We start from the raw sequence: 27,968 nt of genomic DNA, 5'->3' as shown, positions 1-27,968 counted from the left end.
GGCTTCAGGAAGCCGCAAGTGCTCGCCTGGGGCAGAAAAATCCAGCGAGATCTGCTTTGTCCTCGGCCGGGGCTTTCCCTGCTCCGGGCGGTGCAGGATCCCTGTGCTTGCCCCGGATCCCCGTGCTTGCCCCGGGCTGGGGGAAGCGCTGGCCAAAGGGTGTGGAAGTCTTGGGCTGTCAGGTCTTGGGACGCAGGAATGGGGACGGGCAGGGAGCTGCGGCTCCTGCTGTCTGGTCCCGCTTGCAAAGCGAGGAGGGGGATGAAGCAAATGGCGAGAGCAGGACCTGGGCTGGGGGGCCTTGGGGTGGCAGGAGAGGGGCTTTGGGGGCGGGGGGGGGCGGGCAGAGGCTGGTTGTGGGAGCTGGGTGCCTCAGTTTCCCTCGCCCACTTACGGGAGGGCACAGGGGGCTGGGGCAGCGGGCGCATCCCAGCTGCATCGGCCACTCGCTTCAGCTGATGGGAGGCCGAGCGCGGCTGTGTAGCCCCTGGCTGCTGGCCCGCTGTGCAGGGCGAACAGCCCGCCACCCCATATCGCTCCCCAAAAAGTGTCCTCCCAATGGAGGAGGGCAAGTTGGGGGAGACCCCGAGGGGACCGGCTAGGGGGCTCCGTCCCGGAGCGCAGGCGCCGAGCACCCCGGGATGGTGCCTGGCCGTGGGAGGGTGAGACGGGGGGACCCCCCGGGGGCGGTGGCAGTTTTGGGGGGGGGGGGGGGCGGATCCGGTGTCCCCACCCGCGGGTCCGCTCGGGGGCAACGGGGTGCGCGGCCCCGGGACCCGCGGGTGCGGGCGGTGGATCCCCCCGAGGCGGGAGGCGGGGAGCGGGGGGGTGGGGCTTCTTTTTGGGCATCCCCCCCCCCCCCCTCCCCTTCTCGTTCCCTTCCCCTCCCCAGGCAGCTCCGGTTCTCCTCCCAGGCCAAAAATATTTGCATGCTTTTTCGAGCAGGACTTCCTGATCGCTCTCCATTGGCTGCAGGTAGAAAGCTGTGCCGAGACGGAGACACGGACAGACGGACAGATCTCATGCAAAACCTCTAATTGAGCTTCATTCCCCCCCCCCCCCTTCTCCTCCTCCTCCTCCTTCTCCTCCTCCTCCCTGGCTCCCTTCCTGCTCAGCACATGTAAAAGTTGTGCCTGGGGCTCTCGCTGCCCGCCCGCTCCCGGTTGCTGCTCGCAGGGATCCAGCCGGAGCCGGGTTGGGCTCAAACCATCCCCCCGGAGAAGGGGGTCCCCCAAACTCTCCTCGCCCCATGGTGGATTTCGACACGAGAAGGTGATTTGAGGAAGGAACGGGGCCGCGCCGGGTCGAGGGCAACCATGAATGAGATGTCAAGTTTCCTGCACATCGGGGACATCGTCTCCCTGTACGCCGAGGGCTCCGTCAATGGCTTCATCAGCACTTTGGGGTGAGTGAGATGCTCCCCTGGCTGCTCACCAGCCAGCCTGGTCCGGGGGCAGCCGGGACGGGACAGGGGAGTGGTGTTGAGACCGATCCCGGTGGGAAACGGGGCTGGAAAGTCCGGGTGCTGCAGCAGGGACGGGCGCAGGTGCTGGGGAGGGGAGGCTGGGTGCCTGCAGTCGCTGCCGGGGGCAGGATGGGGCCCTGGAGGGACCCTGCAGCACACCCTCTCCGGCAGCCATGGCCAAAAACTGTTTCCTTCCCATTTGGGGCTGGGGGAGACGAAATGGGCTTAAGCAGCCAGAGGGGTTGGTGGGATTAGGAAGGGGTTGTGTGTGTGGCTGAGCGGGATGGCTCACCCTCCTGGGGTGAGTAAGTGCTTCCAGCCCTGCCCGGTGTGGCTGGAGGCTGCCGTCCCCCGGAGCAGGCAGTGGTGGCTCTCGCTGTGCCCTCTCAGGGTCCCACACGCCCGGTGGTCAGCGGGAATCACTGCAGGGCCACCAACACGTGGGTGCCCGTGGTCACCAAGCGCTGCTCAGGGCTGGGGGGAGCAGGGCACTGCCAGGTCCAGGCTGAGCCGACTCCTTGCAGCCCCCTGGACGCGTCAGCACGGGCGAGGGGATCTCACGGCCCGACCTGGGGAGATGAGCGGAGAGACTGGGGACCTGTCCCTTGTCCCTGCTGTTTCTGTCCAAGCCAACGGTGCTAAAGCAGCACCCGGATGAAGCCAGGCCAAAGCCAGGTGTCCCTGCCCAGGGCAGGGGGTTGGAACAAGATGATCTTTAAGGTCCCTTCCAACCCAAACCATTCTATGATTCTAAGACTTTCAGAGATGCCCTTCTCCATCCGCTGGCTGCTTGTTCCTGCCAGCAGTGCGTTTCCCCTGTGGCACCGGGAGGGCTCTGGCGAGGCTGCCCGATGCCCCCGAGCACGGGTGGGTTTTTTCCTTACCCCGAAGCAGGGACCCAAAACTTGCCCACAGCCCCCGGCGGGTGGATATGGGTCTGCGCCAGCATGCCTGCCCCATGCTGCTTGTAGGAGAGGCTGAGCTCAGCCAGGAATGCTGACTTGGATGGGATTCCTGGGGCAGGAACTGCCCGGCTCTATAATCTGCGATGAATGCACTTGCTCCCACATGCCTATGTATAACCGGAGACGTACATACCTTCGCCTACACATGTTCGCGCACCCACCGCTGGGCACGAGCAGCCTCTGGGTTAATGCCCATCGAAGCCTTCCTCTGGTCGGCTGCGGGATGCTGTTCAGAAATGGGCTGCTGGGTGCACGTGGGTGCAAGACCCGGGCACAAAATCCCTATCCCTGCAATTATACGGTGTTGGGGCGCAGGTCCTGCACGTGCAGGATGCAGCCCGTCTGTGCCCATGGGTGGGAGGACATCCCCATGGTCCTTTTTGGAGAGGTCTCCTGGTAGCTGACCTGCTCTCCCCATGCCAGAGCCGTCCCGAGGCCGGGGCTGCAGCCTTGGCTGTGAAATCAGGTCCAGAGGAGGCTCTGCTGGGACCCAACACCGGTTATTAGCCCACGCAGCAGGTCCCAACGGCTCACCGGGAGCTGAATTAAGAGATGTTTAGATGATTTGGAGCTCCAATCCCTTTGCAGCTCTGGACCCCAGGTCCCCCTTTTTGCAGGGTGTGTCTCTAGACTTATAAGCATCTGAAAATCAGGGCTTGCTTGGAGACCCTCTTTTCCTGGGCCCCAGCACGGCTTTTACTGGGCAGCCCCACTTTCCCGCGTTCTGCTTTTTCCGGGTTGTTTCCCGCCCTCTGAAATTGTTTTCCCTTGTGCCCGGCGACCTGGGAGACCCAACCACACCTTAAATCACTCCTGCGATAAGGGACTGGGTGACTCACCGAGAGTGCTTCTCCCTAGCCCTCCTGCCACAGCTTGGGACCCTATTTAGCTCATTTGCAAGGCAAACAGCTCTGCCAGCCCCACGCCGGGTGCTGAGCACCCTGGCGGAAGCGCTCCCTCCATCCTTCCTCCCAGAGGGACTGGTTTGGGCTGTGGGATCACTGAGGGTCTGCAGTGGGATCCTCTGTTTAGGTGGGATGATGTGGAGTGTCTCCAGGTCACAAGTGTCACGTTAAGGGATGTACCCCAATGTGCCGGTGCTGTGACATCCCGGCGCCAGCGTCCCAGCAGGGCAGTGAGCTGCTCCCGAGAGCGCTGATGGCATCTCTGGGGTGTCCTGGGGGATGCAGATGTGAATGTCAACTAAATACCAACCTGGTGGTGCTTACAGGTGGTGCTGCGGGACACGGGGCTCTGTCCGTCTCTGCTCGGGATGCAGCGCTGGTGGGAGGCGCAGCGGAGTTTGGAGCCGCTTACACCGAGCATCTCTGCAGCTGCATTTCCAAAATGCCCGGAGAGGCTGAGGAAGGGGAAACGGGTCTGAAGAGAGCACAGGGGAAGAAGTGGGGTGTGCGGTGGAGATGCTCCCTCCTGCCTGGCTCTGCTGCAGCTTCTGCTTTGCCTTAAACCCATTAATCCCAGTGCTTTGTCACTGGTGGTGTCTGGCCAAGAAGCAGCGGGTCTGGCAGCCCCACCGCGCCGGTGACAGGGTGGAAGCCCTGCCCTGGGCTGTGGGAAAATGGGAAGAGATGGGTCTTGGCCAGGACTGGGCTGGTAGCTCTTGCCATCCTTCTGAGGGATGGGTGCCATCGTTTGCAGGAGCTTGCCAGGCTCTTGGCAGCTCTGCCAGGAAAGCAGCAGCTTTCCCTGGAGCCCCGGGTGCATGGAGGTACCTGGGGGTACCTGGGGGCTGGACCAGCCACTCGCACAGCACCGGGCTTCCCTCTTCACACTGGTGTCCCACGGTCAGGGGGATGCCTTAAAAAAGCAGCAAGGAAGCAGACTCAGGCCCCTTATTAACACTAAGTCTCAATTTATTTTATTTTATATTTTATTTTTTGAAGCGCTTTCCTCCTCCTTTTGTACAGGAAACTTGCTGAAGATGATGGAGGGGGTTGGTGGCAGAGGTGGAGGGAGCCCCGCAGCCCCCGGCTGAGCTTCCTCTGCTCCCAGTCCCCCCCAAATCGCACCAGCGAAGGCCCCCGGGCACAAAGCCTTCCTCCTGCACACCCTCTCTGCAGTGGGCGTTTGCTCTTAAGGAGGAAAAACAACCCGCCGAAGGGTGGGGAGTAATCCTGTGCGCTCAAGTGCTGGGCTAGGTGGGGGAACGCCGAACCAGAATACCCAAACTAGCAAAAATGCTAAAGGCAGCCCAAAAGGAGGAGGTTACTTAAGAAGTCCCATGGGAAGGCAGAGGGAGAGCTGCCCGCAGGAGCGACACGGTCCCTGCGGGGAGATGGGCGGACGGGATGGGCGTATCGGAGATGCCCCAAGTGGTTTTGGGGACATGGAAGGTGCCCAGGAGGAGTTTGTGAGATGCAGGGGCCCGAGGGTGGTTTGTTCTTCCCTCTTGGCTTGTTTTGAGGGTACTCCTGTCTGGGAGATGGGGAACGGCTCTGCGGGGCTGCCCGACTGCGCTGCTGCCAATTAAAGGTGTCGAGGAGATGGCGGCTTGAGACAGTTTGGGACAAAAGGACCGCGTGGGTCAGGGACGTGGGGTTGGCACTGAGCAGCAGCTTTGCCAGGGCATGGCACCCCGCTGCGGGGAGCTGCCTGGGGACTATCGCTGGTATCTCCTGGGAGATCTGTGCTTGGGGAGAGGGAATTTTGGGACCGGGGCTGGGACGGGGGGAACAGCCGCTGTTGTGGGGTGCCCTGTGGCGATCACTCAGGCAAAGCAAACCAGTGGCCAAGCAGGGAAAGGAGCAGGGGGACCTTGATTTCCTTCCTCCTCGGGTTGTGATGGATGGGGTGATGCTGTGAGCCCTGGACGCTGCTGTCATGAGTGTCCCCATCGTATCTGGTGTCCCTGATAAGCCAGCACCAAATGGCCGGAGCAAGAAGGGAGTAGAAATGCAGTGCAGGCGCCTGCGCTTGGCGGGGGGATGTGCTGCCCCATCCCTGCCATCCCCGGGGGGCTGCCAGGACCCGCCAGGGGCTCGGGGACGGGCACTGTGGGCTTGCAGAGGGGAAGAGCCAGCGGCAAACCTGCTCGAATGGCAGCTGGCTGTTTCAGGTGAAATAACACCTTTCATAGCTGTAATTGTGATTGCAGGTGGATTTGCAGGGTGGAGCAGCTCAGGGAAATGCAGCTGGTTAAAGGGTAACTCCAGCTCCGCCGGGTCAGGACGAACTCGTCTCTGCGGGGAGGAGAAGCACGCAAGGCCAAGAGCGGCTTCCTCCTCCCGGCACTGGGGCAGCGGGAGGAAAAGCTGCATTTTTCTGTCTTCCCTGCATTCGCTCACTTTATTTTTGATCCTCCCTGTGGGCTCGGTGCCCATCTCGCACCCTGAGCCAGAGGGGCTGACCCAGCCCTGTGCCCAATGGCGAGCTCTCCTTCTCCTCCTCCTCTTCTTCCTCCTCCTCCTCCTCTTCCTCATCTTCTTCCGCCTCATCCTCACCTCCAGGGGTTCGTGGGCTTTGTGTCTGGGTGCTCCTGCCTGGGTTGGGGCTCCCCGTCTCCCAGAGCGCTCCTTCCCCGTGCACCCCTGGACCACGGCGTTCCGGAGCTCCCCTCGGCATGGGGTGCACCGTGGCCAGGGACGACTCTCTCCTCCTCCCCAGCCCAGGTTCTGGGAGGAGGCATCTGCCGGAGCGATGCCTCCACGTCAGCCCCAGCTGCCGCCGTCCCCGGGGAGGCTCGGGGTGTCCGACCGCTGCGGATCGCAGCGCTGGACGAGCTGCTTTTCCCCTGACCTCCGGCGAAGGCTCTGCCTCGCGCGAGGCCAAGCGCGCTGGCCCCGGGCCAGGGAATCACTTTGTGCTCGATTTTTATTCACTTATTTATTTATTTGTAAAGCATGCCGAAAGCCCCACTGGGAACCACTGCCGTGACTTGCACGGCTTAAAACTAACCAGATGCTCGCCCGCGCTTCGCTGGGCTGCGGGGAGCCAGGATCATCCATGGGCAGGATCCGGCCCCTCGTGCTCCCCGGAGGGGATTGGAAAAGGCAAAGGGTGAAGTTTACATCAGCACGTCCAGCCTGATGGGTCTTCCTCCAGGTGCTCAGACGCCAACAGCCCCCTTTTCTCATTAACACCTGGGAAACGAAAGCTGCCCTCCGAGCGCCCGCGCGTCCCCGCCGCTCTAATAGCAGAGGGAGCTCGGCGTCGCCCCATCCCGTCCCCTGCGGCCAAGAGCAGCAGATAGAAATCGGCAGTGAAGAAACAGAGTGCCTGGTGTCAGCCGCGCTCCCAGAGCCTTTGCTCAGAGACCCCTTGGGGCTTTGCTCGCCCCAGAGACAGGGGTCGGTCTTTGCTCCCAAAACACAGGCGACAGGACAAGAGGAAACGGCCTCAAGTTGCGCCAGGGGAGGTTTAGACTGGACATTCGGAAAAATTTGTACACTGAAAGGGTTATTAAGCATCGGAACAGGCTGCCCAGGGAAGTGGTTGAGGCACCATCCCTGGAGGAATTTAGAATACGGTTAGACACAGTGCTTAGAGACACGGTTCAGTGATGGCTTTTCTCAGGGTCGGGTTGAGGGTTGGACTCGATGACGTGAAAGGTCCCTTCCAACCCAGGCCATTCTGTGATTCCATGATTCCATCCCGCCGTGCTAATGCGGGTTATTAGTGGAAGCGCATCCTGGCCCCAGCAGTCACCCAGGTGACTCATGTCCACCCTGTCAGAATCCTTTTATTTTCAGCAGTTTTTAACCGAAGAACGTTAGTCTGGAGTATCAGTTTAATAATAACAACACTTTGCATTCCTGCAGAATGTGTAATCCTGGGATTAAAGATGCTGAAACTGCCTTGAGATCGTTAACCAATTAAGACTTCCAGCCTGGCAGGTCACTGTCTCTAATCCTGCCCGGTTAACGCCGGGCACGGGGAAGCGGCAGGCGACTGCTGCGGGCAGAGCTGGTGTGGGTGGGAGCCTCCCGCACCCTTACGACACCGAAAACGGGCCACGCAGGTCAGGCGCTTCCTCGGAGACCCCTAGCCACGGTGAGGGAGGATTTCTGGTTTTTTAAAGTGCACAGATGAATCGAACCCCCTGCTTTTGTAGGCGCCGGGGGGAGCCGGGCACGTGCCGAGGGTTGGTGCTTTGCTCCGTGCATCGGCCAGGGCTCGGTCTTCAGTGGTCTTTGCTCCCAGGCGCACCGAAAGTGTTTGTTCCTCCCTGTCCCCCGTCAAAATAATAGTAATAGAAACTAAAACCGCCTACAAGTGGCACCGGGGCTGGGCCGGGGCTTTGCATATCTCCTGCGAGGTGAGACGATGGTGCAGCCCCTCTCCGCGGCTGCTTCTGCTCCGCTCTGGTTTTTTCCCCTTTTTACCTCTTTCCCTGCCCTCCCGAGGCTCCGTGTCCCGCGGGAGTTTGGGAACCTGCCCAACTCCTTCCCTGCTGTCAGGACCCATGGAAAAGGCATCCAGCCCATGGAATTTGGGCAGCCCCTGGTCAGGAGCCCAAAAGCCCCTGAGCTGCCGACCAGGAGTGTTTGCAAAGCCAAGGCCGCCCTGTCCGGCAAACAGCTCACCGGGCGCTTTCTGAAACCTCGTGGGTTTGGCGTTGTTTATTTTTTTTTTTTACCATCTTCTAGGTCTTTGCTAATTGTTTTTAAGCTTCTGCTGCCACCAAAAGCGGTAGAGAAATCGCTTTTCTCTCTCTCTATTTGAAATCTAAGGTTAATCTCCCCCACCCTCGGGGAGCTTTAAAGCTGGTGGCGGGGACAGTGACAGCACTGGGTGTCCCGAGTCCCGCAGACAAGGACGCAGCAGCGCTGAGGTTCCCGGGGTCCCAATCCATCAGCGCCGAGGCCAAATTCCTCTCTGCCGAGCTATTGAAAGGAATTTTCCCCTCCTCCGGAGAGCGGCTGGGCTGGGGGAAGGAGGCTGGATCTGCGAACGGGATATCTTGTGGCTTTTGCCAACTCTTTGCAGCGCAGCGTGTCCATCTCGCACGGTGTTTTGGCTGTTTGGTTTGTTGGAGGGTGGTGGGGGGGTTGAGAGTCCTTTGGGGAGCGGAGGGGGCGGCGGGGGCCCCGCCGTGCCCTTCGCCACCATGTCACGTATGTGTGCCTGGTTTCTCCGGGCTGCGTCTTCCCTCCTGTCCCAGGGTCAGAGCTGTCCCCGCGATGGATGCTCCCTCCCGGGGTGGCGTCGTGGGTGCGTTCCTGCATCCACTCGCTGCCTGAATCCAGCCTCCGCAGGTGGGGACATGCTTCCCACTTCCTCGCCCGGGGCAGGAGCGCAGTTTCTCTCACTGCATCCCTTCCCAAGGGCTGGGAGAAAGCGGGCGAGCGGGTACAGCCTGTCTCGCTGGAGCACCGAGTTCCCTTGAAAGCCTCGCGGGGCCCGTGCAGACGAGCTCCGGGTGGCCCCCGGCGCCACCAGCCCCTGGGGCGATGCTGGTCCGTCCCCCTCCACGCTTTGGGGGCTGAGCTGAACCTTGCGCCGGGTTACGCTTCGCTGGTCTCGGTAACTTTGAAAAGCAGCGTCCCATCTGACCTGACATCGGTCCTCAGCGCCCAGGGCCAAACCCGCAGGATTTTTGCTCAACACTGGGAAAACAAAGAGGTGGGCAGGGAGGAGACACACAGCCCTTCGCATCTGATGGGCAGAGCCAGCACCTCTGATCAGATAATAATTAATCACTGGGTTTGGGGGGGCCCTGCCACCTCCGTCTGCAGCAGTTACACCCTCCATGTCCCAGTGGGGTGAGCTCCCAGCCGGAGAAGGAGAACCATTGCATAAAAGTCGAACTCATCACCTTTTTGCCAGATTAACAGTGAAATAATGAGGCAACAAGTGCACCGTGCTGTAGGGGTGGATTCGGCTCAGCCGGGAGCTGGGAAAGGCAGGATTCGCTCTGGCAGGACACAGGCATCAGAGCCTCCCGCACGGGTCGCTGAGCAAAGGCTCCGGGAGCGCGGCTGACACCAAGCACCGTGTTTCTTCGCTGCTGATTTTTATCTGCCCCAAGGGACGGGGATGAAAAACGCACGTGAAAGAAATGGCGGGTGGTGGCGAACCAGGGGCGACGTGTTCGGAGCAAGTACCCAAGAGCAGCTGGTTGCCCCAAGAGCCGAGCGTTGTCGTGCTAAATATTTATAGAGTGCAAACGGGTGGGAAACAGGAGATGCAGCTTTTGATGTTGTCGCTTTGGGCCAGGTGACTTTTGGCGCAGCGCTGTGGTTTGTGGTGAAGCCGCTCCGCTCGCTCGGGCCCTGCTGTCATCGCGTTGTTGCTGACACCCTGCTCCTGCTTTTGTCCCCGTACAGGCTGGTGGATGATCGGTGCGTGGTGGAGCCGGCCGCCGGCGACCTGGACAACCCGCCCAAGAAGTTTCGAGGTGAGACTGGGGCGGCTCCATCACGGCCGTGAGCAGCCTTGGGGACGATGCTGGCCCCGAGCATCCGTGCCAGGGACGGGGACCAGGGTCCCAGGCACCCCAGCTCACCCAGGGCTGGGAAATGCTGCTTGTCCTTTGCAGAGGAGCCTGGAAGAATCCCGGACAGCCTTTGTAGGCTTGTTTCTGTGACTTGGCCAAACCACCTACCCTCCTGCGTTTGCCTCTGGGGGCATTTACAGAAGCATAGAAGGGTTTGGGTTGGAAGGGATCTTAAAGATCATCTAGTTCCAACCCCCTGCCCTGGGCAGGGACACCAACCACTAGACCAGGTCGCTACAAGCCCCGTCCAACCTGGCCTTGAACCCCTCCAGGGATGGGGCAGCCACAGCTTCTCTGGGCAACCTATTCCAGGTTTATGCATTCACTGGAACCACCTCCGCGGTGGGATGGTCCTGGGGACCCCTCGCCCAGCCCTGAGGAGCAGGGCTGGCCGGGAACCACCCTTTGCAAGGGTGGGTCTGACCATCCCCAAATGCATCCCTAGGCATCCAGGCAGCTGGATGGCTACCCACCAGGAGCCAGGGACAGGAGGGGACAGACGCAGGGGCAGTTGCAACAGGCAAACTATTTCAAGGCGAGTCTGTTAGCATTCAGCACTAATTACATCTGCTGTGCTTGGCTGCACCTCAGAGAGAGCCAGGGGATTAAGTCGCCCATTTACAAGACAGGCAGGGTTTAGGGAGAGACGGTAAATCCCGACCTGTCCCCAGCCGTCACGTTTTGGGCTGCGTTGTCTCCTCCGGCGCTCGGGGCTGCGCTCGTTATTTCCCATTTGGGCGAGGGGCAGCCCCGGGCAGGAGCGGGCAAATGTGGCCAGGTCCAGGCGGAAAAGGGTATGAGTCAGTGGAAGCTGGGGCAGCTCCTGGCCTGTGGAAACGCTCCGGAGAAGCCAGGACACGCCGCCTGGAAAAGCAAATTGTGCCTCCCACTTCCCCGGTTTGCAAGCCCTGGGGCTGGCCAGCGAGGTGGCCGCGACCTTGGGGCTCCCCCGGGGAGCAGTGGGATGTCTCTGGGCTCAAGGGTTCGAGTGGCCGGTGCACAGAGCATAGGGCTGGGATGTGGCGATAGGGCTGAGTGTACACTGAGAAAACGCCCCAAACCCAGGGACTGTGTTGTTGGAGTCGGGGTTTGGTTTAGGACAGCCCTTCCTTTCATCCCAGCTACTCTAATTTCAAGTCCCCTTTAAAAAATGTCATTTAAAATACTGGTTCCCTGCTCTGCTTTGTGCCTCCGCATCTTTCTCAGGGTGGCTTTAACATCCCACATCAGGGTGCTGCGCGGGCACCCTTCCCCACGGGGGTCTCACCCGAGCAGCGACCTGCCTCTCCGTGGGAGCTGGTGCCACTAATTTGTACATGGGGCTAATTAACGAGCCGTCCCACAGCTCCCCAGAGCCTCCCAGCCTGCAGAGCCATCCCGGCCATCGTCAGACTTTCACCTGGGGCTGGATGGGAAGAGTTGGGAGCAGCCATGGAGTGGCCAGTGCAAGCCTTGTCCCAGCAGCCACACCATCTCCCTGCCTGGCCACGGGCGGGTGTTGAATCTTTTTTCCAGGCAAAGGTCTGGTCTAGACTCAGCCTTGCTCCATGCAAAGCCCTATCAGGATATCCAGGCGCTTGTTTTAATGGCCGGAAAAGTAGCAGTCTGCCTTCTCGATGGCTATCACCGCGAGGGAGGTAAAAACAACGGGCTGCTGCTGTTTCCTTGCGGCAGCAGCAAGAGGCTTAAGAGGATTTTCATGTGCTGTTGCCGTCCCCGTATCCTGTGGCCGGACCCTGCCCTATCCTGCTCTGCGGTGAGGTGCATGCAGGTCACTCCGGGGCACAGTTCGGCTTCCCGGTGGGAAAACAGGACCCTTCTCCCGGAGTCAGGCACAAATGGGGTTTTTTAGAAATGCCAAAAGCCACCCGGGAGCCTGTCCCTGCGGCAAGGGACGCCCACGTCGCACCGGGGCTCAGCCCTCCTTGAGGCGCCTGGCACCTCTCCGTTATTTGCTTTTCTTTGTGGTTTCTTCCCACCCCCACCCCCCCAAGGCTCTTCCCAGCATTCAGGCACGTCAGGAGGAAAAAAAAGCAAATAAAGTGCTTCAATCCTGCGCTGGGCAGGCACCGGGATGGCAGTGAGACCCCCGGCCGTGCTGCTGCCTGAAATGCCCCTCTCCCACCCGGGGTCGCTGGGGGTTTTGCCCCCGTGACCGTGCTGGGTCGCGGCCGCTCGACCGAGCATCGCTGTGCTGGCTCGCTCCCGCCGGGCCCTGCTGATGTGGGAGCTTTCCTTGGCTTCCCTCTTTCTTCCGCCCACCAGCCATCTTGCAAAAACTCATCAGTGCTTAGGCCCGGGTGCCAAAATCCCCGGCTTCCAAAGAAGCTTTGCTGGAGACGTTCTGTGTGCAAATGACTCCGTGCCTCAGTTTCCCTCCTTGCAAAACAGAGCTTAACGCTGAGACGGGGATGTCAGGGCGTGCTTGGAGCCAGGGGTTTGATTGGCATCTGTCTCCTAATAGCTACGTTGTTTTGTTTTTTAACTCCCCCCCCCAATTTCTACTTTGTACCAGCTCCTTTTGCAACCTTAATTAGCCATTTAATGAAAACGATTTAAGGTGCTGCAGGTGGCCCCGGTGTTTCTGCAGCCCCGCTCGGAGGCAGTGGGAGAAGGCAGCCGGGCATTGCAGCAGCTACGCTCGCTCCCCGATTAAAAGCTTGGCGTCACCGGCCTCCTTGGCACGGGATGTGCCATTAGCAAATAGACCTGTAAAACGAAATGTGAAACTTGGCCTCTTCCCAGCAGCCCGAGCCGGTGAGAACTGTGCTCTGCGCTTGTTTGTTCGTCACTCCCAGGTAAATAAATACGTGCTTGCCAGCCGCTCGGGACCGGGGCCAGAGATGGAGGTGATTTTTTTTTTTTTTTTTAAATTATTTTATTTTTTCTTTTCTTTTTTTGTGCCTGAGGTTTCTGGGCTGCTATTTCAGGTGTAATTAGGGCGATCCGGGCTGCGGAGCCCTTCCTGCCCTCACCCCACGCAGCTTCCAGCCCTGACCGAGGGTTTGGGAGATGTAAGTGCCTCCTCGTCTCCAGACATCCGCTCTCCTGCTTTGGCTCCCAAAGCTTGGACCTGGGCATCTGCACTTCCCGCCCCCGCATCCCGGCCACAGCAGCCTGGGGAAAACCAGGCATTTTGGGGCAATCTGCAGAGCGCGGATGGGCTGCAAGTGTTTGGGGGAGCTGGGATGCAAACCTGGGCCCTCCGGGTCCCCAAAATGTTTCCTTTAGGACTTGAAATGCAGCTGTTGACATACAGATTTTAGGAGTGGTTTGCTCGTGGCTTCCAGCAGCTGGTAACTGCGGCTCCCCGCGAGCAGTCATGGGAGAACAGCGGCCCCTTTGCAAAACCAGCGGATCCCGACGGCACGGCCGCCTGCGGCCCTGCTGGTGCGGGGTGGCCGGTGGGCAGGGTGACAAGAGAGGTGTGGAGATATCTGCTTATGTTCCGGTCTCATGGTGGCCATGTCCTGCTAGCTGCTCTCCCTCCTGGCAGGATCTTCTCCTCGTTCGGTACAGCTGGGCTTCATCAGTATTTCTTCTTCCCAAATTGCACAGCCGTTTCCAATGAGAACACTTCTAATCGCGAGTCCAAGAAGTGGAGACGCTCCTGGGCTCATTATTTGTCCTGATTTGAAACTAATCCACCCCCTAATGCCAGGTGACCTGACCCTTCACCAGTCCCAGCCAGCTCTCCCTTGGACCCCCAGCAGCAGATAGGGTTGTTGTGGGTTAGGAGGACCATCTCCCAGTGACGCTGCTGGGACGGGAGCAGTGTCCCGGAGGACCACTCACTCCAGCCCCTCAGTGATGTTGGCCCTGCTGGCTGGTGGCCATGTGGCTGCTGCAGCCTCAGCCTTGCTTTTCTCTTCCTCCCAGATTGCCTCTTCAAAGTGTGTCCCATGAACCGCTACTCTGCCCAGAAGCAGTACTGGAAGGCCAAGCAAACCAAGCAGGACAAGGAGAAGATCGCGGACGTGGTGCTGCTGCAGAAACTCCAGGTGAGCGGGGCTGCGAGGGACAGGGAGCGGGCGCGAGGGACCGTCCTCCCTGGGGCAGATGGTCCCCATGGGTTGGATGGGTGATGATGCCCAAACCTCTCATCGTGCACACGCTGGTATGTTTTGCTTCCCAGAAAACAGCCTGCATGCAGGCTGGCCTGGGTTTTGCTGTCCTCAGGGTGTGCCTCTGCCCAGCTGTCTCCTGTCCCATTGCCCTCCTCTCACCACAGACTGTTAGCCACAGACACCTTTTCTAGAGGAACGGCTTCCGTAGCCCTCAGCTCTTAATTAGTCATGGCATACGGTGTCTAATAAGGGGGTTGAGGTAGGAGCTCCGTAAGGCGCTTTGCGCTGGCACCTGCAGGACTGAAGGTTGGTCCCCAGGGATGGGTGCTGCACCCTGGGTTACCCTTCTTAGGAGATGCTCTTATCTGGCCTCTGATGTGAGAGGCAATTGAACCTTGGATCCTGCCACGTTCTCCTGATGGAGCTACCATGCCATGCCAGCACGTGTGCCCTCAGCGCCGCGGGGAGCCCTGGGCAGCGTGGCATGGCCAGGCACGGCCCACACCGGGACAGCGCAGGGTGAATGCAGCAGCGACCAAGGAGCCGCATGGGATTTTGTCACTCCCAGTGCAAGGGAGATGTCCCAGGGAAGACCTGCAGAGACGGATCCAGGGGGCTGAGCAGGTGGGGAGGGGAAGGTAGGGCTGCATTGCTGCTTTTGGGGCGAGAGGTGATGTCCGCTTGCCTTTCCACCCTCCCCACCATGCCCAGCCTTTGCTGTCTCAGCCCTTCTGGTGCTCCTCGTGCAGAGGAGCTCATGGCAGAGCAGGGAGAGGGGCTCTGCCAGCCCCGCACACCCCCCCTTCCCCAGCACCCAGGGGTGCCTGGCACGGAGGAGAGAGCCCGGACCTGCTCCAAAGGGCTGTGGAAGAGAAAGGCTCCTGTTGACTTCCATGAGGTTTGGAAAAGGCCCATGTTAAACATTGCATAATCGCCTCAGACAGCTGGCGAGGCCCCGAGGATGATTCATAAAACCGAAGCTCAGGAGGGATTCGTTAAATCATCTCGTCAGGCTTCAAGCCCATCCCCGCAGGTCCCCCAGTTCCGCCATGGGGGAGCGGGGTCTGGTGCGGTGTCAGGACAGGGCGTCCCGGCTCGATTCGGGTATGCCGGGGCAGGGTCGGTGCCTCCCGCCATGTCCAGCTGTACGCGGTCGCTGGTGTGTAGAAACACTATTTTCCCGCCCCGGTTAGACTGTAACGTGTAACATCCACAGCTGTACTGGCCACGACTGGACAGAGAAACTCATTTCTGAGCCTGATTGATTGCACTTTGGTTAAGATTTGTCTTAAAGAGACTCTGTCATTTCCTTGCTCCTTTCCGCTGCTCCCGGTGTTGCCCTTTTGGCAAACGCTCCCGCGCGTCCGGAGCCGAGCGCTGGGAGGGAGCTCTCTGCAAAGCCCCTGGTCAATCTGGCAGGACACCGGGCTCCAGGCTGCGATTTGTCAGTGTCTCCCGCAGGCTGAAAACATCTTCCAACTCACGGAGATAATTTCCTGAAGCAGAAGCGGCCCAGGTCTCGTGCGGAGAAGCCCTTTCCCAGCTTGTGCTCTCCCACTGTTGTTTTTAGTGGGTTTAAGGCTCGGTGTTTCCTGGCCTGACTAATTGTAGGTGCAGCCAGGCGCAGCGCAGACGTGCCGTGGAGGCTTTCCTCCTGCTCCGCTGGTGTCTCCCCATCCTCCCTGCACCCTCCCGGGCCGCCCACCCCCTTGTGCATGTCCCTGACCCCCCGTCCCACCGTGGCTTGGGGACAGACCCCGTCCCATCCACGGGACAGGCTGGGAACATCAGCCCCCGTGAGCTTGGGTGCTCGGGGCAGACAGTTCCCACTCCCGGCCCCGCAGGCTTTCGGCAAGGGAGGAGCTCAGATCTGGATGCAGATTTAGGACGCGCCACAGTGCCGGATCGATTGCGGGGAGCCGTGTTGCTCCATGGGGTGGTTGTTAAACTCCCAGCTCCGCATCAGTGCGGGATTTCTTGGCAGCGGGTTTGTTTTGCTGATGGCAGCACCCACCACCACGGGGCTCACGTCCCCGGGTGGCACCCAGAGCTGCGTGGGGACGCAGGCTTAACTAAAGTGGTGGCAACATTCAAAAGAGCAAAGGGTTTGCACTGCCACAACGTGTGCCAGGCGCATTCAAAGCCCCGGCACCGGCTGCTGGGGCACTCATGGACCGGCTGCCCCGTCCTCCCAGTGCGGAGCTGCGATTCCAGCTGTTTCCCAATTCCTCTGCCCTCAAGTGAAAAGGGGGTGAAAGCAGGATGGGAAAGGGCAGATGCTCTCCCAGCTCCAGCCCTCACCGCTGTTTCCCATCCAAGCTGTGGGGGAACATTGGGCTGGCACTGCCCGGGCTGGCGCCGGGGCTGTTTGCACACCCTCGCCATTCCCAGACGGATCCGCTGCGGGAGCAAGTTCCTGCCTTGCTCCACGTATGTCAACATCACTCCTCCAACTGCCGGAGCCACCGCGCGGAAAATCTCTGTGGTTTTGGAGAGAGGGGCTGCAAGCAGTGCTGAGCGATTCGCTCTTGAGGCATCTCAGCCGGCGCGGACCCATCCTGCCGCATCCGCAGCAGCACGTCTGGACCTGCAGCCGCCTCCGGGCACGGCACCGCCAGCCTGGCGCCTCTTGCTCTTCGGTCTCCGTACTGTCGGGAGCCCCCAGTGTCCCCCTGCTGCCGCAGAGCTGAGTTGGGTGCATCACCCCAGCCCCTGGCCCCTGCACCGAGTCCCCTTTTTGCTGCTGCCCCACAAGACCTGCTGGGGCTTTTGAGGAATTTCAGTGCCATTTTGTCGTTGTCCAAATTTTTAACTCCTCGGCTTAAAGCTCAGGGCTGCACTGGGGTCCCGGGCTGAGCTGTCAGAGTCTGAGGACCATAATATAGGTCTGGCCCATGTTGTCTGGGGGGACAGAAGGATGCTGGTGCTGCATCCCAGCCTGTCCCATCCTCCCCATAGCTGTGGAGGTGGCCCCTCTGGGGCTTGCTCCTGGGGAGTGAGGAGGCTGCTGCGACACCCAGCTCTTCTCCTTTTGGTGTTCAGCATGCGGCCCAGATGGAGCAGAAGCAGAACGAAACGGAGAACAAGAAAGTACATGGGGACGTGGTGAAATACGGCAGCGTCATACAGGTACGGGCGCTCGCTCTCCCCTCCCACGCTCGGCGATGGGTTCTGGGGGAGATGCACAGATCCAGCACGGGCGGGTTGGGCTGGGAAGGGGCTCGTGGGGGTCACTTCTGGGTATGATCAGCCCTGGGGACCTCGAGGGGCTGCACCACCACGGCTCACCCCGGTGTTCGGCTTTCCAGCTCCTCCACATGAAGAGCAACAAGTACCTGACGGTGAACAAGCGGCTACCGGCCCTGCTCGAGAAAAACGCCATGCGGGTGACGCTGGATGCCACCGGCAACGAAGGATCCTGGCTCTTCATCCAGCCCTTCTGGAAGCTGAGGAGCAATGGAGATAATGTGAGCGGGGGGCCAAAAAGTCCCCAGACGAAGATGTGCAGAAAGCACCGTGCGTGCCGCCTGCCAGTGCTCGCCTCCCGGCCTCATCCTCCCTCTCCCTGTCTGCTCCCCAGGTAGTTGTGGGAGACAAAGTCATCCTGAACCCTGTCAACGCCGGGCAGCCGCTGCACGCCAGCAACTATGAGCTTGCTGACAACGCCGGCTGCAAGGAGGTACGGGGAGGCTGGGCTGCCTGCGTGGGGTCCGGCTTTTGGGGATTGCCTGGGTTGTTTTTTTTTTTTCCCTTTTTCTTCCTTTTTTTCCTTGTCCCAGGGGTCGTGACTGTGTGCTCTTGCTCCTTAGGTGAACTCAGTCAATTGTAACACCAGCTGGAAAATCAACCTTTTCATGCAGTTCCGCGACCACATGGAGGAAGTGCTGAAAGGGGTAAGGAAGGAGGTTCAGCCGCCGCCAGCCGCCTGGGACACGGTGGGCTCTGGGGACCCAGCCCCGCTCCCCTGCGGGGGCAGGACGTGTGAACAGCCGTTTGGCTGTGTGACAAGGGCAGAGGAAAGAGATCCTGCCTTGGGGACCTTAATTTCTAGGAGAATTCATCACTTGGAGAACTCAACAGCAAGCTAGAGTTGGGTATTTTAGTGTCTCCTGGCAGCAGGTACCCGAGGAGGCATGAAATTACCCTCCGCCTTATTGCATTGAATTGGCTTTTGAGGGCAATAGGAGGCATATGTAGTGCCAGCAGTGGCTTCTAGCTGCGAGGACAATTTTCGGCTGTTTAGCCGTGCAGCAGGGCTGGCTGTTGCCTGGGAAAGGAACTTTCCCTGCGGAGCTATTGTTCGGGGCTGAGGTCCTCCAGGAAGCAGCTGGACGGGTATTGATTGTTATGATCTTACCGACCCTCGTCTCCGGGCGCCACACTTATCCCCGACTTCCCGCATCCACTGCATCCTCCTCCCCGGGGCGTTGATGCCTTAAACACATTGGGGAGCGGAGCTTCTGCCTGCTCCAGGGGTGTAAAATGGGGGGTTCGCACCCATTTTACAGCCCGGGGAGGGGAAGCAGAGAGAAGAGACTTGAATTAGTAAATGGAATGATGGCATTGCGGAGTGCGGGGTGCCCCGTGCCCATGCGAAGTGCCCTTCCCTGGGTTCGGAGGAGCATTTGTGCTGCTAGAGGCAGGTTTTAGCCCAGCCTCAGGTAGGTAGGACTGGAGGAGCTGATGGTGCCCTGCAATGCTTGGTCTCCCGCGGTCCTGCCGTGCCACGGCTGGGAGCTGTGCTCTGCTCTGGACCCCGTACGGGACATCCTATCCCCTTGCAGGATGGGGGGTCACAGGAGGAGATACATGGCTTGTAGGAGAGCCATGTCCCTGGGTCTCACCACCATGTCCTGCTCCAGGGGGACGTGGTGAGGCTCTTCCATGCCGAGCAGGAGAAGTTTCTCACCTGCGACGAGTACAAAGGCAAGCTGCACGTCTTCCTCCGCACCACCCTGAGGCAGTCAGCCACCTCGGCCACCAGCTCCAACGCCCTGTGGGAGGTGGAGGTGAGCGGGGAGGGGATGGAGCTCGTGTCCATGGGCTTTCGGGGTACCTCCATGGGCTGCCGCACTTTCACGGGGAGCGGGGTTTGGTAGAAGCAGTGGTTATTTCTATCCATTTCCACCTCTGGTAGCCTGACTGCCCTGGTGAAGGCCAGTACAAGGCTCGAGCTCCATGAGAGAGCTGGCTGCTGATGGATGGGCTGTCTCTCTGAGCTTGTGGCCACCTTTGAGATAGGACGGGGCTCTTATCACCAGCGTGTTTGCCCGGGAGGGAGCAGGAACAGCATCCCTGTTCCCCATAGCCCCACGCGTTGCTGGCTGAGCTCTCCTCTGCTTCTTCCAGGTGGTCCACCACGACCCATGCCGAGGGGGAGCTGGGCACTGGAACGGCTTGTACCGCTTCAAGCACCTTGCCACGGGCAACTACCTGGCAGCAGAGGTAAGGGGGCGAGCAGAGGGATGCAGAAACCTGCCCTGCCCTCGAGAGGCTGGTACCATCCCTTGCAAAGGCAGTGCCCACCTGCCTTAGACAGAGCAGCGATGCCCAGGATTGTCCCTGGCCCCATTTTTGGAGCCATCCTGCCCTGGACCTCCACGGCTCCTCCTCGCTCGCAGGAGGCATTGGCGCCTGTGAGCATCATCGTCATTGCCTGTTGGCAGGGCTACGCTTTCTCCCGTGAAATCCCCCACCCCATGGTGCAGGCATTCGCTTGCCAAAATTGCTGTTCCCTGCTCCCTCCTCTTCTGGCCGGGGGGGACAGGAGGAGGTGGTCGGGTTTTTCCTCTATTTGTTTGCTCCAGGCCAAGCAACGGTACTGGTATAACCTCCTGGTAAGATGGGAGCAGGAGATAATTCATCCTGCTGCGTTTAACTCCTCCCGATCAGGTTTTGCCCATCCTCATCCTCTGGTCCACAGCAGCATCCAGGGCTGTCCTTACCTGGGGAGGGTGTGGGCAAAAGCTGGGCCTGGAAACACCATCTGCCAGGTTTGGTTTTTTTTGCTCTTATTTAAGGCCAGCTCAAGGCTTCCTGGTAGAGGCACAAAGAGGTTTCCGCACTTAGATATTGTGGTTTATATGACACTAATTAGCTGCCACTACCAAGAGAAAGACAGTGTTACGCCTTGCTGCCGGGGAGCAGGGATGTACCGCAGGGTGTGTGTGGGGGGCGTCTATGTGCCAAAGATGCTCTTTAGCTGGAGAAGACAACCAAAGGCAGCCCCCAGGGCACCCTCCACCACTGTGGGATGGAAAACGGCAAACACTGGGGCTCTGAAATGGTTGCTTTAAACCAAAAGACACTCAGGTGACATCTGCAGAGGAAAGAAGATCGCAGGGTGATCGCGGGCTGGCGCTGCCCGGCTTGTGTTGCTCACTGAGACCTCAGCCTGGGGCCTTGAGGGATTTACAGCAAGAGCTCGTCTTGCTGCAGCACAGAGCCCCGGGGCTGCATCCCAGGGCTCACCCCGTCCCGCGCCTCGGGTACGGGTCACGTCCTCCAGCCCCACCTGGGCCGGTTTCCTCTCTCCGCCATGCGACGGAGGAAGGCAGGAATAGAGATAACACCCCATGCACAGGGTTTTTGGAGGGACCGAGCGGGAGGACTGATAGCTGTCTTTCATCTCCCTCTTTAACTTTTCAGGAAAACCCAAGTTATAAAGGAGACGTGGCTGAGCCCAAAGCAGCGCCCACGGTGAGCTGTGTGCAGCCTTGCTAGCAGAAATGCTGCTGCCGCTGCCTGAAATCACGCCGTCTCTTAAACTTTGCCTGAAAGCAGGGAAATGCCCTGAAACAGAGCCTGCCGTGGGGACAGTGCCCGTGCCGTGCCGCCGGGTCCTGCTTGGTGCCGCGGCTGTGGCCGTAGGCTGTCCCGCTGCCCAGCAGAGCATCCCCGCATCCCGCACTCTAGAGTAGCATCCCTATGTCCCGCTTGCGAGGGGACCCTGCCGAAATCTGTTGGAGGGGTCCCGGTGCATGTTGGATCCCCAAGCCATGGGGAAGTGCCGGTAGAAGAGAGATTTGGACTTTCAGGGGTTTTTTCCTCTTTGCTGTTGGTGAGATTTGGCGCAGGGGTGGCCTCGTAGCTCAGGTGCATCACGCCGCGCTTGTGCTCTTGCAGCCCCTCGTCCGAGCAAAAGCTTCTGCTCTGAGCGTAGCCGCTGCGTGTCTCCTCCGATGCCGTGTGTGTGCAGGGACGCTGGGCTCGGTGGGGCGGCCGCCCCATGCCGGGCTCAAAGCCGCTTTCCCCGGCGCAGGGGGGCAGCAGCCGCGCCAGCCGCAGGAACACGGGGGAGAAGATCAAATACCGGCTGGTGGCCGTGCCCCACGGCAATGACATCGCCTCCCTCTTCGAGCTGGACCCCACCACGCTGCAGAAGACGGACTCCTTCGTCCCACGGTACGTGAGCACGCGCTGCCGTGGTGGGTTTGAAATAAAGAAGGGAGGCTTAATTGCACGGTGTGAAATTGTGGCAAGTCTGTTCTCAATCGGGGGCTGTGCCGGGGGATGTGGAGGGTGGTGGCGTGTCCACGTGAGAGTCGCTCACCAGGACACTGTGCCATTTGCAGGAACTCCTATGTGAGGCTGCGCCACCTCTGCACCAACACCTGGATCCAGAGCACCAACGTGCCCATTGACATCGATGAGGAGAGGCCCATTCGCCTCATGGTACGGCCCCGCTCCCTCCTCCCGTGCGTGGATTTATCCCCTGTGCCCCAGTAGCTCTTAGCGTGTTCCTTCCCACCCAGCACCCAGGGACTGAAATACCCTGATGATCCAAGGGGGTGGCTGGACACCAGCCTAGAGCCCACCCCAGTAACCTAGAGCCCACCCCAGCCCATCTGATGGGTACAAACTGGATCTCTGACTTCCCGCCTGGGATGGGTGGCGGATGGTGGGGACATGCTTGGCATTGCCCTGTCTGTGTGATGCTTCTTCCCCATTGCTTCCCAGCTGGGCACGTGCCCCACCAAAGAAGACAAAGAAGCTTTTGCCATCGTCTCCGTGCCCGTGTCTGAGATCCGGGACCTGGATTTTGCTAATGATGCCAGCTCGATGCTGGCCAACGTGGTGGAGAAGATGAACGAAGGTTTTCTCAGCCAGAACGACCGGAGGTAAAAAGTCATTTCCCTTGGGAGATGGGGCCGTGCCGGGCTCCTCCAAGGGCTCTCCAGCATCGCTGCAGGATGGGGCCCCTGCCTGGGTCTTGGTGCCAGCGCTGTCTTACTTTCCTGCCCACAACCCAAATCCACGCCTGCTTCTCCCAAGAGTCTGGCGAGGAAACCAGATAACGCCGCAGCCCCGCTCCGGCCCCTCCTTTGCTGCTAGAAAAATATCCGAGGGGGCTGAGAGATGGCCCCATGATAGGGGCAGCCGGGTTAGTCACGGTATTATTTTTAGGTGGGTGGGTTCTTGGTGCTTCCTGAGCAAACACAGATCCCCCATGGGACAGAGTGAGCTGCTTCCACCCTGCCAGCCTGCCCCGCGTTGGCCCCGCGAGGGTCACTAAGGGTACAGGGGTGTTAAGTGCAAAATCCCTGGCATGAATCACAAGCAAAGGCCCCTGGCATTTACCCTGGCACATATAGTTTCCGGAGGAACCATAGGGGCTGTAAAACCTCTTGCCTCAGGGCAGCCATTAACATCTAATAAGGAGGGGAGGATTGGCCAGCAGCTTCCCTGGCAGCCCTGAACGTGGTCTCGTTGGTCCTCCAAAATGCGTTGGCATCATTGCAGGGACCTGAGTCGGGGTGGGCTGTGTGAGGTGGGCAAGCAGCCCCCCTGGCTGGACAGTCCAACCATGCCCCTTTGCAGGTTCGTCATCCAGCTGCTGGAGGACTTGGTGTTTTTCGTCAGCGACGTCCCCAACAATGGCCAGAATGTGCTGGACATCGTGGTGACCAAGCCCAACCGGGAGCGGCAGAAGCTGATGCGGGAGCAGAACATCCTGAAGCAGGTGAGTGGCCATGGGGCCCTGCATCCGAGCAAGGCTGAGGTCCTGCGGACATGTCCTGTGCTGCCCAGGGCCATGCTGGACACCAGGGATCTGGAAGCCCCCATGGAGGAGGTGTAGCTGGTCTCCAGCGCATGCCCCAGTGGGGCACCAAGCCCTCCTGGCAAGCACAGCTGGTGTCCAGCCATGCCATGGGGGTGATGGTGTGGAGGGGGACACAGCACTTATCACCTCTGCTTTTGGGCAGATCTTTGGGATCCTGAAAGCCCCCTTCAAGGACAAGGGTGGGGAAGGGCCCCTGGTGCGGCTGGAAGAGCTGTCGGACCAGAAGAACGCTCCCTACCAGTACATGTTTCGGCTGTGCTACCGTGTGCTCCGGCACTCCCAGGAGGACTATCGCAAGAACCAGGTGTGTGGGGGGTGACAGGGCGAGCCCCCATCCCACCACTTGTTGCAAAGCTCTGGGGGGCTGCTGAGGTCTCGGTGGGGCAGGGGGGACATTGCCAGACCCCGACACACAGCCCCGTGTGCTCACCGCCTCTCTGCCTGCTCCAGGAGCACATTGCCAAGCAGTTCGGGATGATGCAGTCCCAAATTGGCTACGACATCCTCGCTGAGGACACCATCACGGCCCTGCTGCACAACAACCGCAAGCTGCTGGAGAAGCACATCACGAAGACGGAGGTGGAGACCTTCGTCAGCCTGGTGCGCAAGAACCGCGAGCCACGGTGCGTGTCCAGAAAGGCCTCGTCCCAAAGGGCTTTGTGCTGCGTGATGGGTGGGATGTGCCTCGACCAGGGGTGGAGAGAGCCCCCATAGACCTCCATTTCACAGCGAGCTGTCTCTGCTCTGCAGGTTTTTGGACTACCTCTCGGACCTGTGCGTGTCCAACCACATTGCTATCCCTGTCACCCAGGAGCTGATCTGCAAGTGTGTGCTGGACCCAAAGAACAGTGACATCCTCATCAAAACGGAGTGAGTAGCCAAGGGGAGAGGTTGTCCACGTTTGGGGTCTGATGCCCGGCCCTGCCTTCCACCAGCTCCCCCAGTGCCCTGGTGAAACTCCCGTCACCCTTCAAGGTCCAGCTGCTCCCTGTCCGCAGGAGCATCTCCAGATGTACCCCTTTTCTGTCCTAGGCTGAGGCCGGTGAAGGAGATGTCCCAGACCCACGAGTACCTGAGCATCGAGTACTCAGAGGAGGAGGTCTGGCTCACCTGGACGGACAAGAACAATGACCACCATGAGAAAAGCATCCGGCAGCTGGCGCAGGAGGCCCGGGCTGGCAATGCCCATGACGAGAACGTGCTCAGCTACTACAGGTGACGATCCCGTGGCATCTTCCCTCCAGGTGAGGGTGTAAGGGTCGCATGGCCTCACTCCCTCTCCCCCTCATCCCTGGGCAGGTACCAGCTGAAGCTCTTTGCCCGCATGTGCCTGGATCGCCAGTACCTGGCCATCAAGGAGATCTCCCAGCAGCTGGGTGTGGACCTGATCTTCCTCTGCATGGCAGATGAGATGCTGCCCTTCGATCTCCGGGCGTCCTTCTGCCACCTCATGTTGCACGTGCACGTGGACAGGGACCCCCAGGAGCTGGTGATGCCCGTGAAGTTTGCACGGCTCTGGACTGAGATCCCCACAGCCATCACAATCAAAGAGTGAGACATGTTGGGTCTTGCAGGGGCTTTTGAGGATGGGGCAGGAAGTGGGATGGCAGATGCCATCCAGTGTAGGGACTGGCTTGGCTTTAGCAGGGACTGTGAGGGGGGAATTTTTGGAGTGACTTCAATAGGTCTCAGCCTTCAGAAGGAAGTGGGCTCCATCACAGTCATGAGATTCACTTCTGGCCCTGATGCCTAGACAGATGCCTGTCCAGCTCAGCAGCTGCCTGGACAGTGCTTCTTCCAGGCTGGATGCAAGGAGACTCACTGCCATCCAGCTCATCCCCACCATCTCCCCTCACAGCTACGACTCCAACCTCAACGTCTCACGTGATGACAAGAAGAACAAGTTCGCCAGCACCATGGAGTTCGTGGAGGACTACCTCAACAACGTGGTGAGCGAGGCGGTGCCCTTCGCCAATGAGGAGAAGAACAAGCTCACCTTCGAGGTGCGAGTCCTGCTGGTGTCACTGGCACATTGCACGATGCAACACTATTTTGCTGCGTCTGTGTCGAGGGTGGCTGTGCTGGCATCCCTCTCCCTATGTTTGTTTCTCCTGCTCAGCCCTGAGCATGGCGAGGTCTGGAGTTGCCTTGTCCTTCCCTAGGTCGTCAGCCTTGCCCACAACCTCATCTACTTCGGCTTCTACAGCTTCAGTGAGCTGCTACGCCTGACACGGACACTGCTGGGCATCATCGACTGCGTCCAAAACCCCCAGCTGATGATGCAGGCGGTCTACAACGATGAGGTGACGGGTGAGTCCCTGCTCCATAACGAGGCATGGTCCTGCAGGAAGGTGTTTTCCATGGTTTGCCCAGTGCCGTCCGGTTTTGGCTGCAAGAAAACAAGCCACTGCTTTGCTGACATGGAAGCTTTGGCCTGGTCTGCACTGGGAGACAGGAGGCGTTGAGCCCTTGGCCATGCCAGAGAAATGGCCAGTCCCTCCTACTCATTCTCTGATTGATGTCTACAGCATTTTCCAGTCTAAGTGGGTCCTTCCATCGGTCCTCTGCCACCTCCCTTTCCATCTGCATTAACTCTGCCCACTGTGGCTGCCTCTGTAGGGAAGAACGTGCGGAGATCAATCCAGGGCGTTGGGCAGATGATGTCCACCATGGTGCTGAGCAGGAAACAGTCCATCTTCAGCCCTCCGAGCCTCAGTGCCGGGTCTGCCCCGGAGCAAGTGGACAGAGGGAGGAGCATCGAGAATGAGAACATTGTGGTGATGGAGACCAAGCTGAAGATCCTGGAGATCTTACAGGTTGGAGCCAGTGGGGAGGGAGAAGCATTGTGGAGCTGTGGGTGGGACCTGTGGGATGGGGTGGTGTGGGGAAGACATGGTTTTCTGATGCAGAGAGACAGCTGGTATGAAGAGGACACTCACTTTTGCTTTCTTCTTCGCTGCTGCTGCCAGTTCATCCTGAACGTGCGGCTGGACTACAGGATCTCCTACCTGCTTTCTGTCTTCAAGAAGGAGTTTGTGGAAGTCTACCCTATGCAGGACAGTGCGGCTGATGGGACGGCTCCAGCCTTTGACTCCACAAGTAACTCTTCCACTTTGCTCCTGGTACACCTTCAACTCAGCAAACCCCACAGGCTGGGGACAGGCAGACGGTGGAGGTGACAGCTCCAGCAGCTCTCCACCCACTGCTGGCAGGGAGCATGGGGGGACTGGAGTCTGTGCAGATGGGATGAGGTGTTCTGTGTCCATCGTGGATGCTTGGAGCAGTGGCCAGGGAGCTGGGTTGGTTCTTGCAGTTTTCTGCCGATGCAGATCATGGTGGCTGTCCCTTTTCATGTCCCTTTCCTCTCCCATCAGCCGCAGCCATGAACCTGGACCGGATCGGCGAGCATGCAGAAGCCATGTTCGGTGTGGGGTGAGTCCCTACCCCCTCCGGTGCATAGTTAGCCTGGCCATAGGGCTCTTCCTCTCCTGTCCATGCTGCCAAGGCTGAAAGCTGCAGGTGACGAGGAAGATGAGGCTCTAAAGGCTAATGCAGCTGTCCCCATCAGCCCCGAGGGGTGACTGAGTGCACGCAAGCTCCCACGTGGCTGCTAACACCAAGCGCTTTCGTCTCGGCTTCAGGAAGACGAGCAGCATGTTAGAGGTGGATGACGAGGGAGGGAGGATGTTTCTGCGGGTGCTGATCCACCTGACGATGCACGACTACCCGCCGCTCATCTCCGGCTCCCTGCAGCTCCTCTTCAAGCACTTCAGCCAGAGGCAGGAGGTCTTGCACACCTTCAAACAGGTAACCCTGGTGGGACACTTGGCTGTGGGTGCAGGACATGGGATGGGTCCCTGCCCCTTTCCTTGGGATGGAGATCTGGAAGAGGAGGGGAATGGGTTTCGTGCCCCAACCTGGAGACCCCTGGGAATGTCGCTGCAGGTTCAGCTCCTGATCTCAGCCCAGGACGTCGAGAATTACAAGGTGATCAAGTCAGAGCTGGACAAACTCCGCACTATGGTGGAGAAATCAGAGCTCTGGGTGGACAAGAAGGGCAGCAGCAAAGGGGAGAGCACGGTGGAGGGGAACAAGAAGGAGAAGAAAGAGGTGAGAGCCCTGAGCGAGACTCTGGGAGCTGGGGTGGGAGGGGATTGGGAGGCAGAGGTGCAGCTCGCTTCAATCCAACACCTCACGCCTCTCGATGGGCCATGCACCCCTCTGCCTGGAAGAGGAGGGTCAGGGAGAGTCCTGTGGGGGGTAGTTATTCCTCAGGCTTTGGAGAGGCGCGGTGGGACCCTGGTGTTGTTTCTGTCCCCTTGCAGCATGCTGCCGACGAAGAGGTCATTGCGCCGGGAGAGAAGAGCAGCGAGAACTATCAGATAGTCAAGGGGGTAAGTGAGACCGAATCCTGGCCCCTGGGTGCACCAGCAAGAAGGGAAAGGGTGAAATCATGGGGGGGATTTCCAAGCTCTCCTGGGGTTCAGAAGAAATATGTCCAAGCCAGGGCTTGTTCCTGCCAGCTCAGTGCAAGGAGGAGCCCTGTTACGTCCCCAGGGCTCGCGGGTGAGCCTTGCACTGGGAGAACTGGAGGGGAGGGGGTTGGTGATGGCTGCAAGGGCTGCCCGCATGGCACTGCGAGGAGGAATTCTGAGAGGGGTGCCAAGATTTGCGAGCGATGCAAGGAGCACGTGGGTTTATGAAGGGCACATCTGGATTGCAAGCAAGCCCCCAGTGCTGGTGGCCGTCCTGATGGGCTCCCAGGCTCAGTGCCCCTCTGCCATGGTCCTTCTCTCCCCAGATCCTGGAGCGGCTGAATAAGATGTGTGGGGTCGGAGAGCAAGTGCGCAAGAAGCAGCAGCGGCTTCTGAAGAACATGGATGCCCACAAAGTGATGCTGGATCTGCTGCAGATCCCTTATGAGAAGGTGGGTGGGCAGAAGCTGGCTAGT

The 27,968-nt window shown here is 59.7% G+C and overlaps 1 protein-coding gene across 1 annotated transcript in view; it reads left to right on the top strand.

Moving 5' to 3' along the window:
- Window positions 1-1,018: 1,018 nt before the first annotated feature.
- ITPR3 (inositol 1,4,5-trisphosphate receptor type 3) overlaps window positions 1,019-27,968 on the top strand; it is a 43,228-nt gene continuing 16,278 nt past the window's right edge. Inside the window, exons 1-28 of the mRNA XM_074564569.1 lie at window positions 1,019-1,405; window positions 9,717-9,787; window positions 13,766-13,887; window positions 16,996-17,082; window positions 17,262-17,420; window positions 17,534-17,632; window positions 17,763-17,846; window positions 18,816-18,962; window positions 19,303-19,398; window positions 20,602-20,652; window positions 21,215-21,357; window positions 21,528-21,627; window positions 21,913-22,073; window positions 22,774-22,915; window positions 23,160-23,321; window positions 23,468-23,640; window positions 23,768-23,887; window positions 24,050-24,232; window positions 24,317-24,568; window positions 24,876-25,020; window positions 25,180-25,327; window positions 25,637-25,833; window positions 25,987-26,116; window positions 26,392-26,449; window positions 26,659-26,824; window positions 26,963-27,127; window positions 27,343-27,411; window positions 27,819-27,944. Of these exons, the coding sequence (XP_074420670.1) occupies window positions 1,317-1,405; window positions 9,717-9,787; window positions 13,766-13,887; window positions 16,996-17,082; window positions 17,262-17,420; window positions 17,534-17,632; window positions 17,763-17,846; window positions 18,816-18,962; window positions 19,303-19,398; window positions 20,602-20,652; window positions 21,215-21,357; window positions 21,528-21,627; window positions 21,913-22,073; window positions 22,774-22,915; window positions 23,160-23,321; window positions 23,468-23,640; window positions 23,768-23,887; window positions 24,050-24,232; window positions 24,317-24,568; window positions 24,876-25,020; window positions 25,180-25,327; window positions 25,637-25,833; window positions 25,987-26,116; window positions 26,392-26,449; window positions 26,659-26,824; window positions 26,963-27,127; window positions 27,343-27,411; window positions 27,819-27,944 (3,645 nt within the window). The 5' untranslated portion in view covers window positions 1,019-1,316. The remainder of the gene's footprint in view (window positions 1,406-9,716; window positions 9,788-13,765; window positions 13,888-16,995; window positions 17,083-17,261; window positions 17,421-17,533; window positions 17,633-17,762; window positions 17,847-18,815; window positions 18,963-19,302; window positions 19,399-20,601; window positions 20,653-21,214; window positions 21,358-21,527; window positions 21,628-21,912; window positions 22,074-22,773; window positions 22,916-23,159; window positions 23,322-23,467; window positions 23,641-23,767; window positions 23,888-24,049; window positions 24,233-24,316; window positions 24,569-24,875; window positions 25,021-25,179; window positions 25,328-25,636; window positions 25,834-25,986; window positions 26,117-26,391; window positions 26,450-26,658; window positions 26,825-26,962; window positions 27,128-27,342; window positions 27,412-27,818; window positions 27,945-27,968) is intronic.

This window comes from Larus michahellis, chromosome 21 (assembly GCF_964199755.1).
Source record: "Larus michahellis chromosome 21, bLarMic1.1, whole genome shotgun sequence".
NCBI lineage: Eukaryota > Metazoa > Chordata > Aves > Charadriiformes > Laridae > Larus > Larus michahellis.
This window is presented reverse-complemented; position numbering and strand designations above follow the sequence as displayed.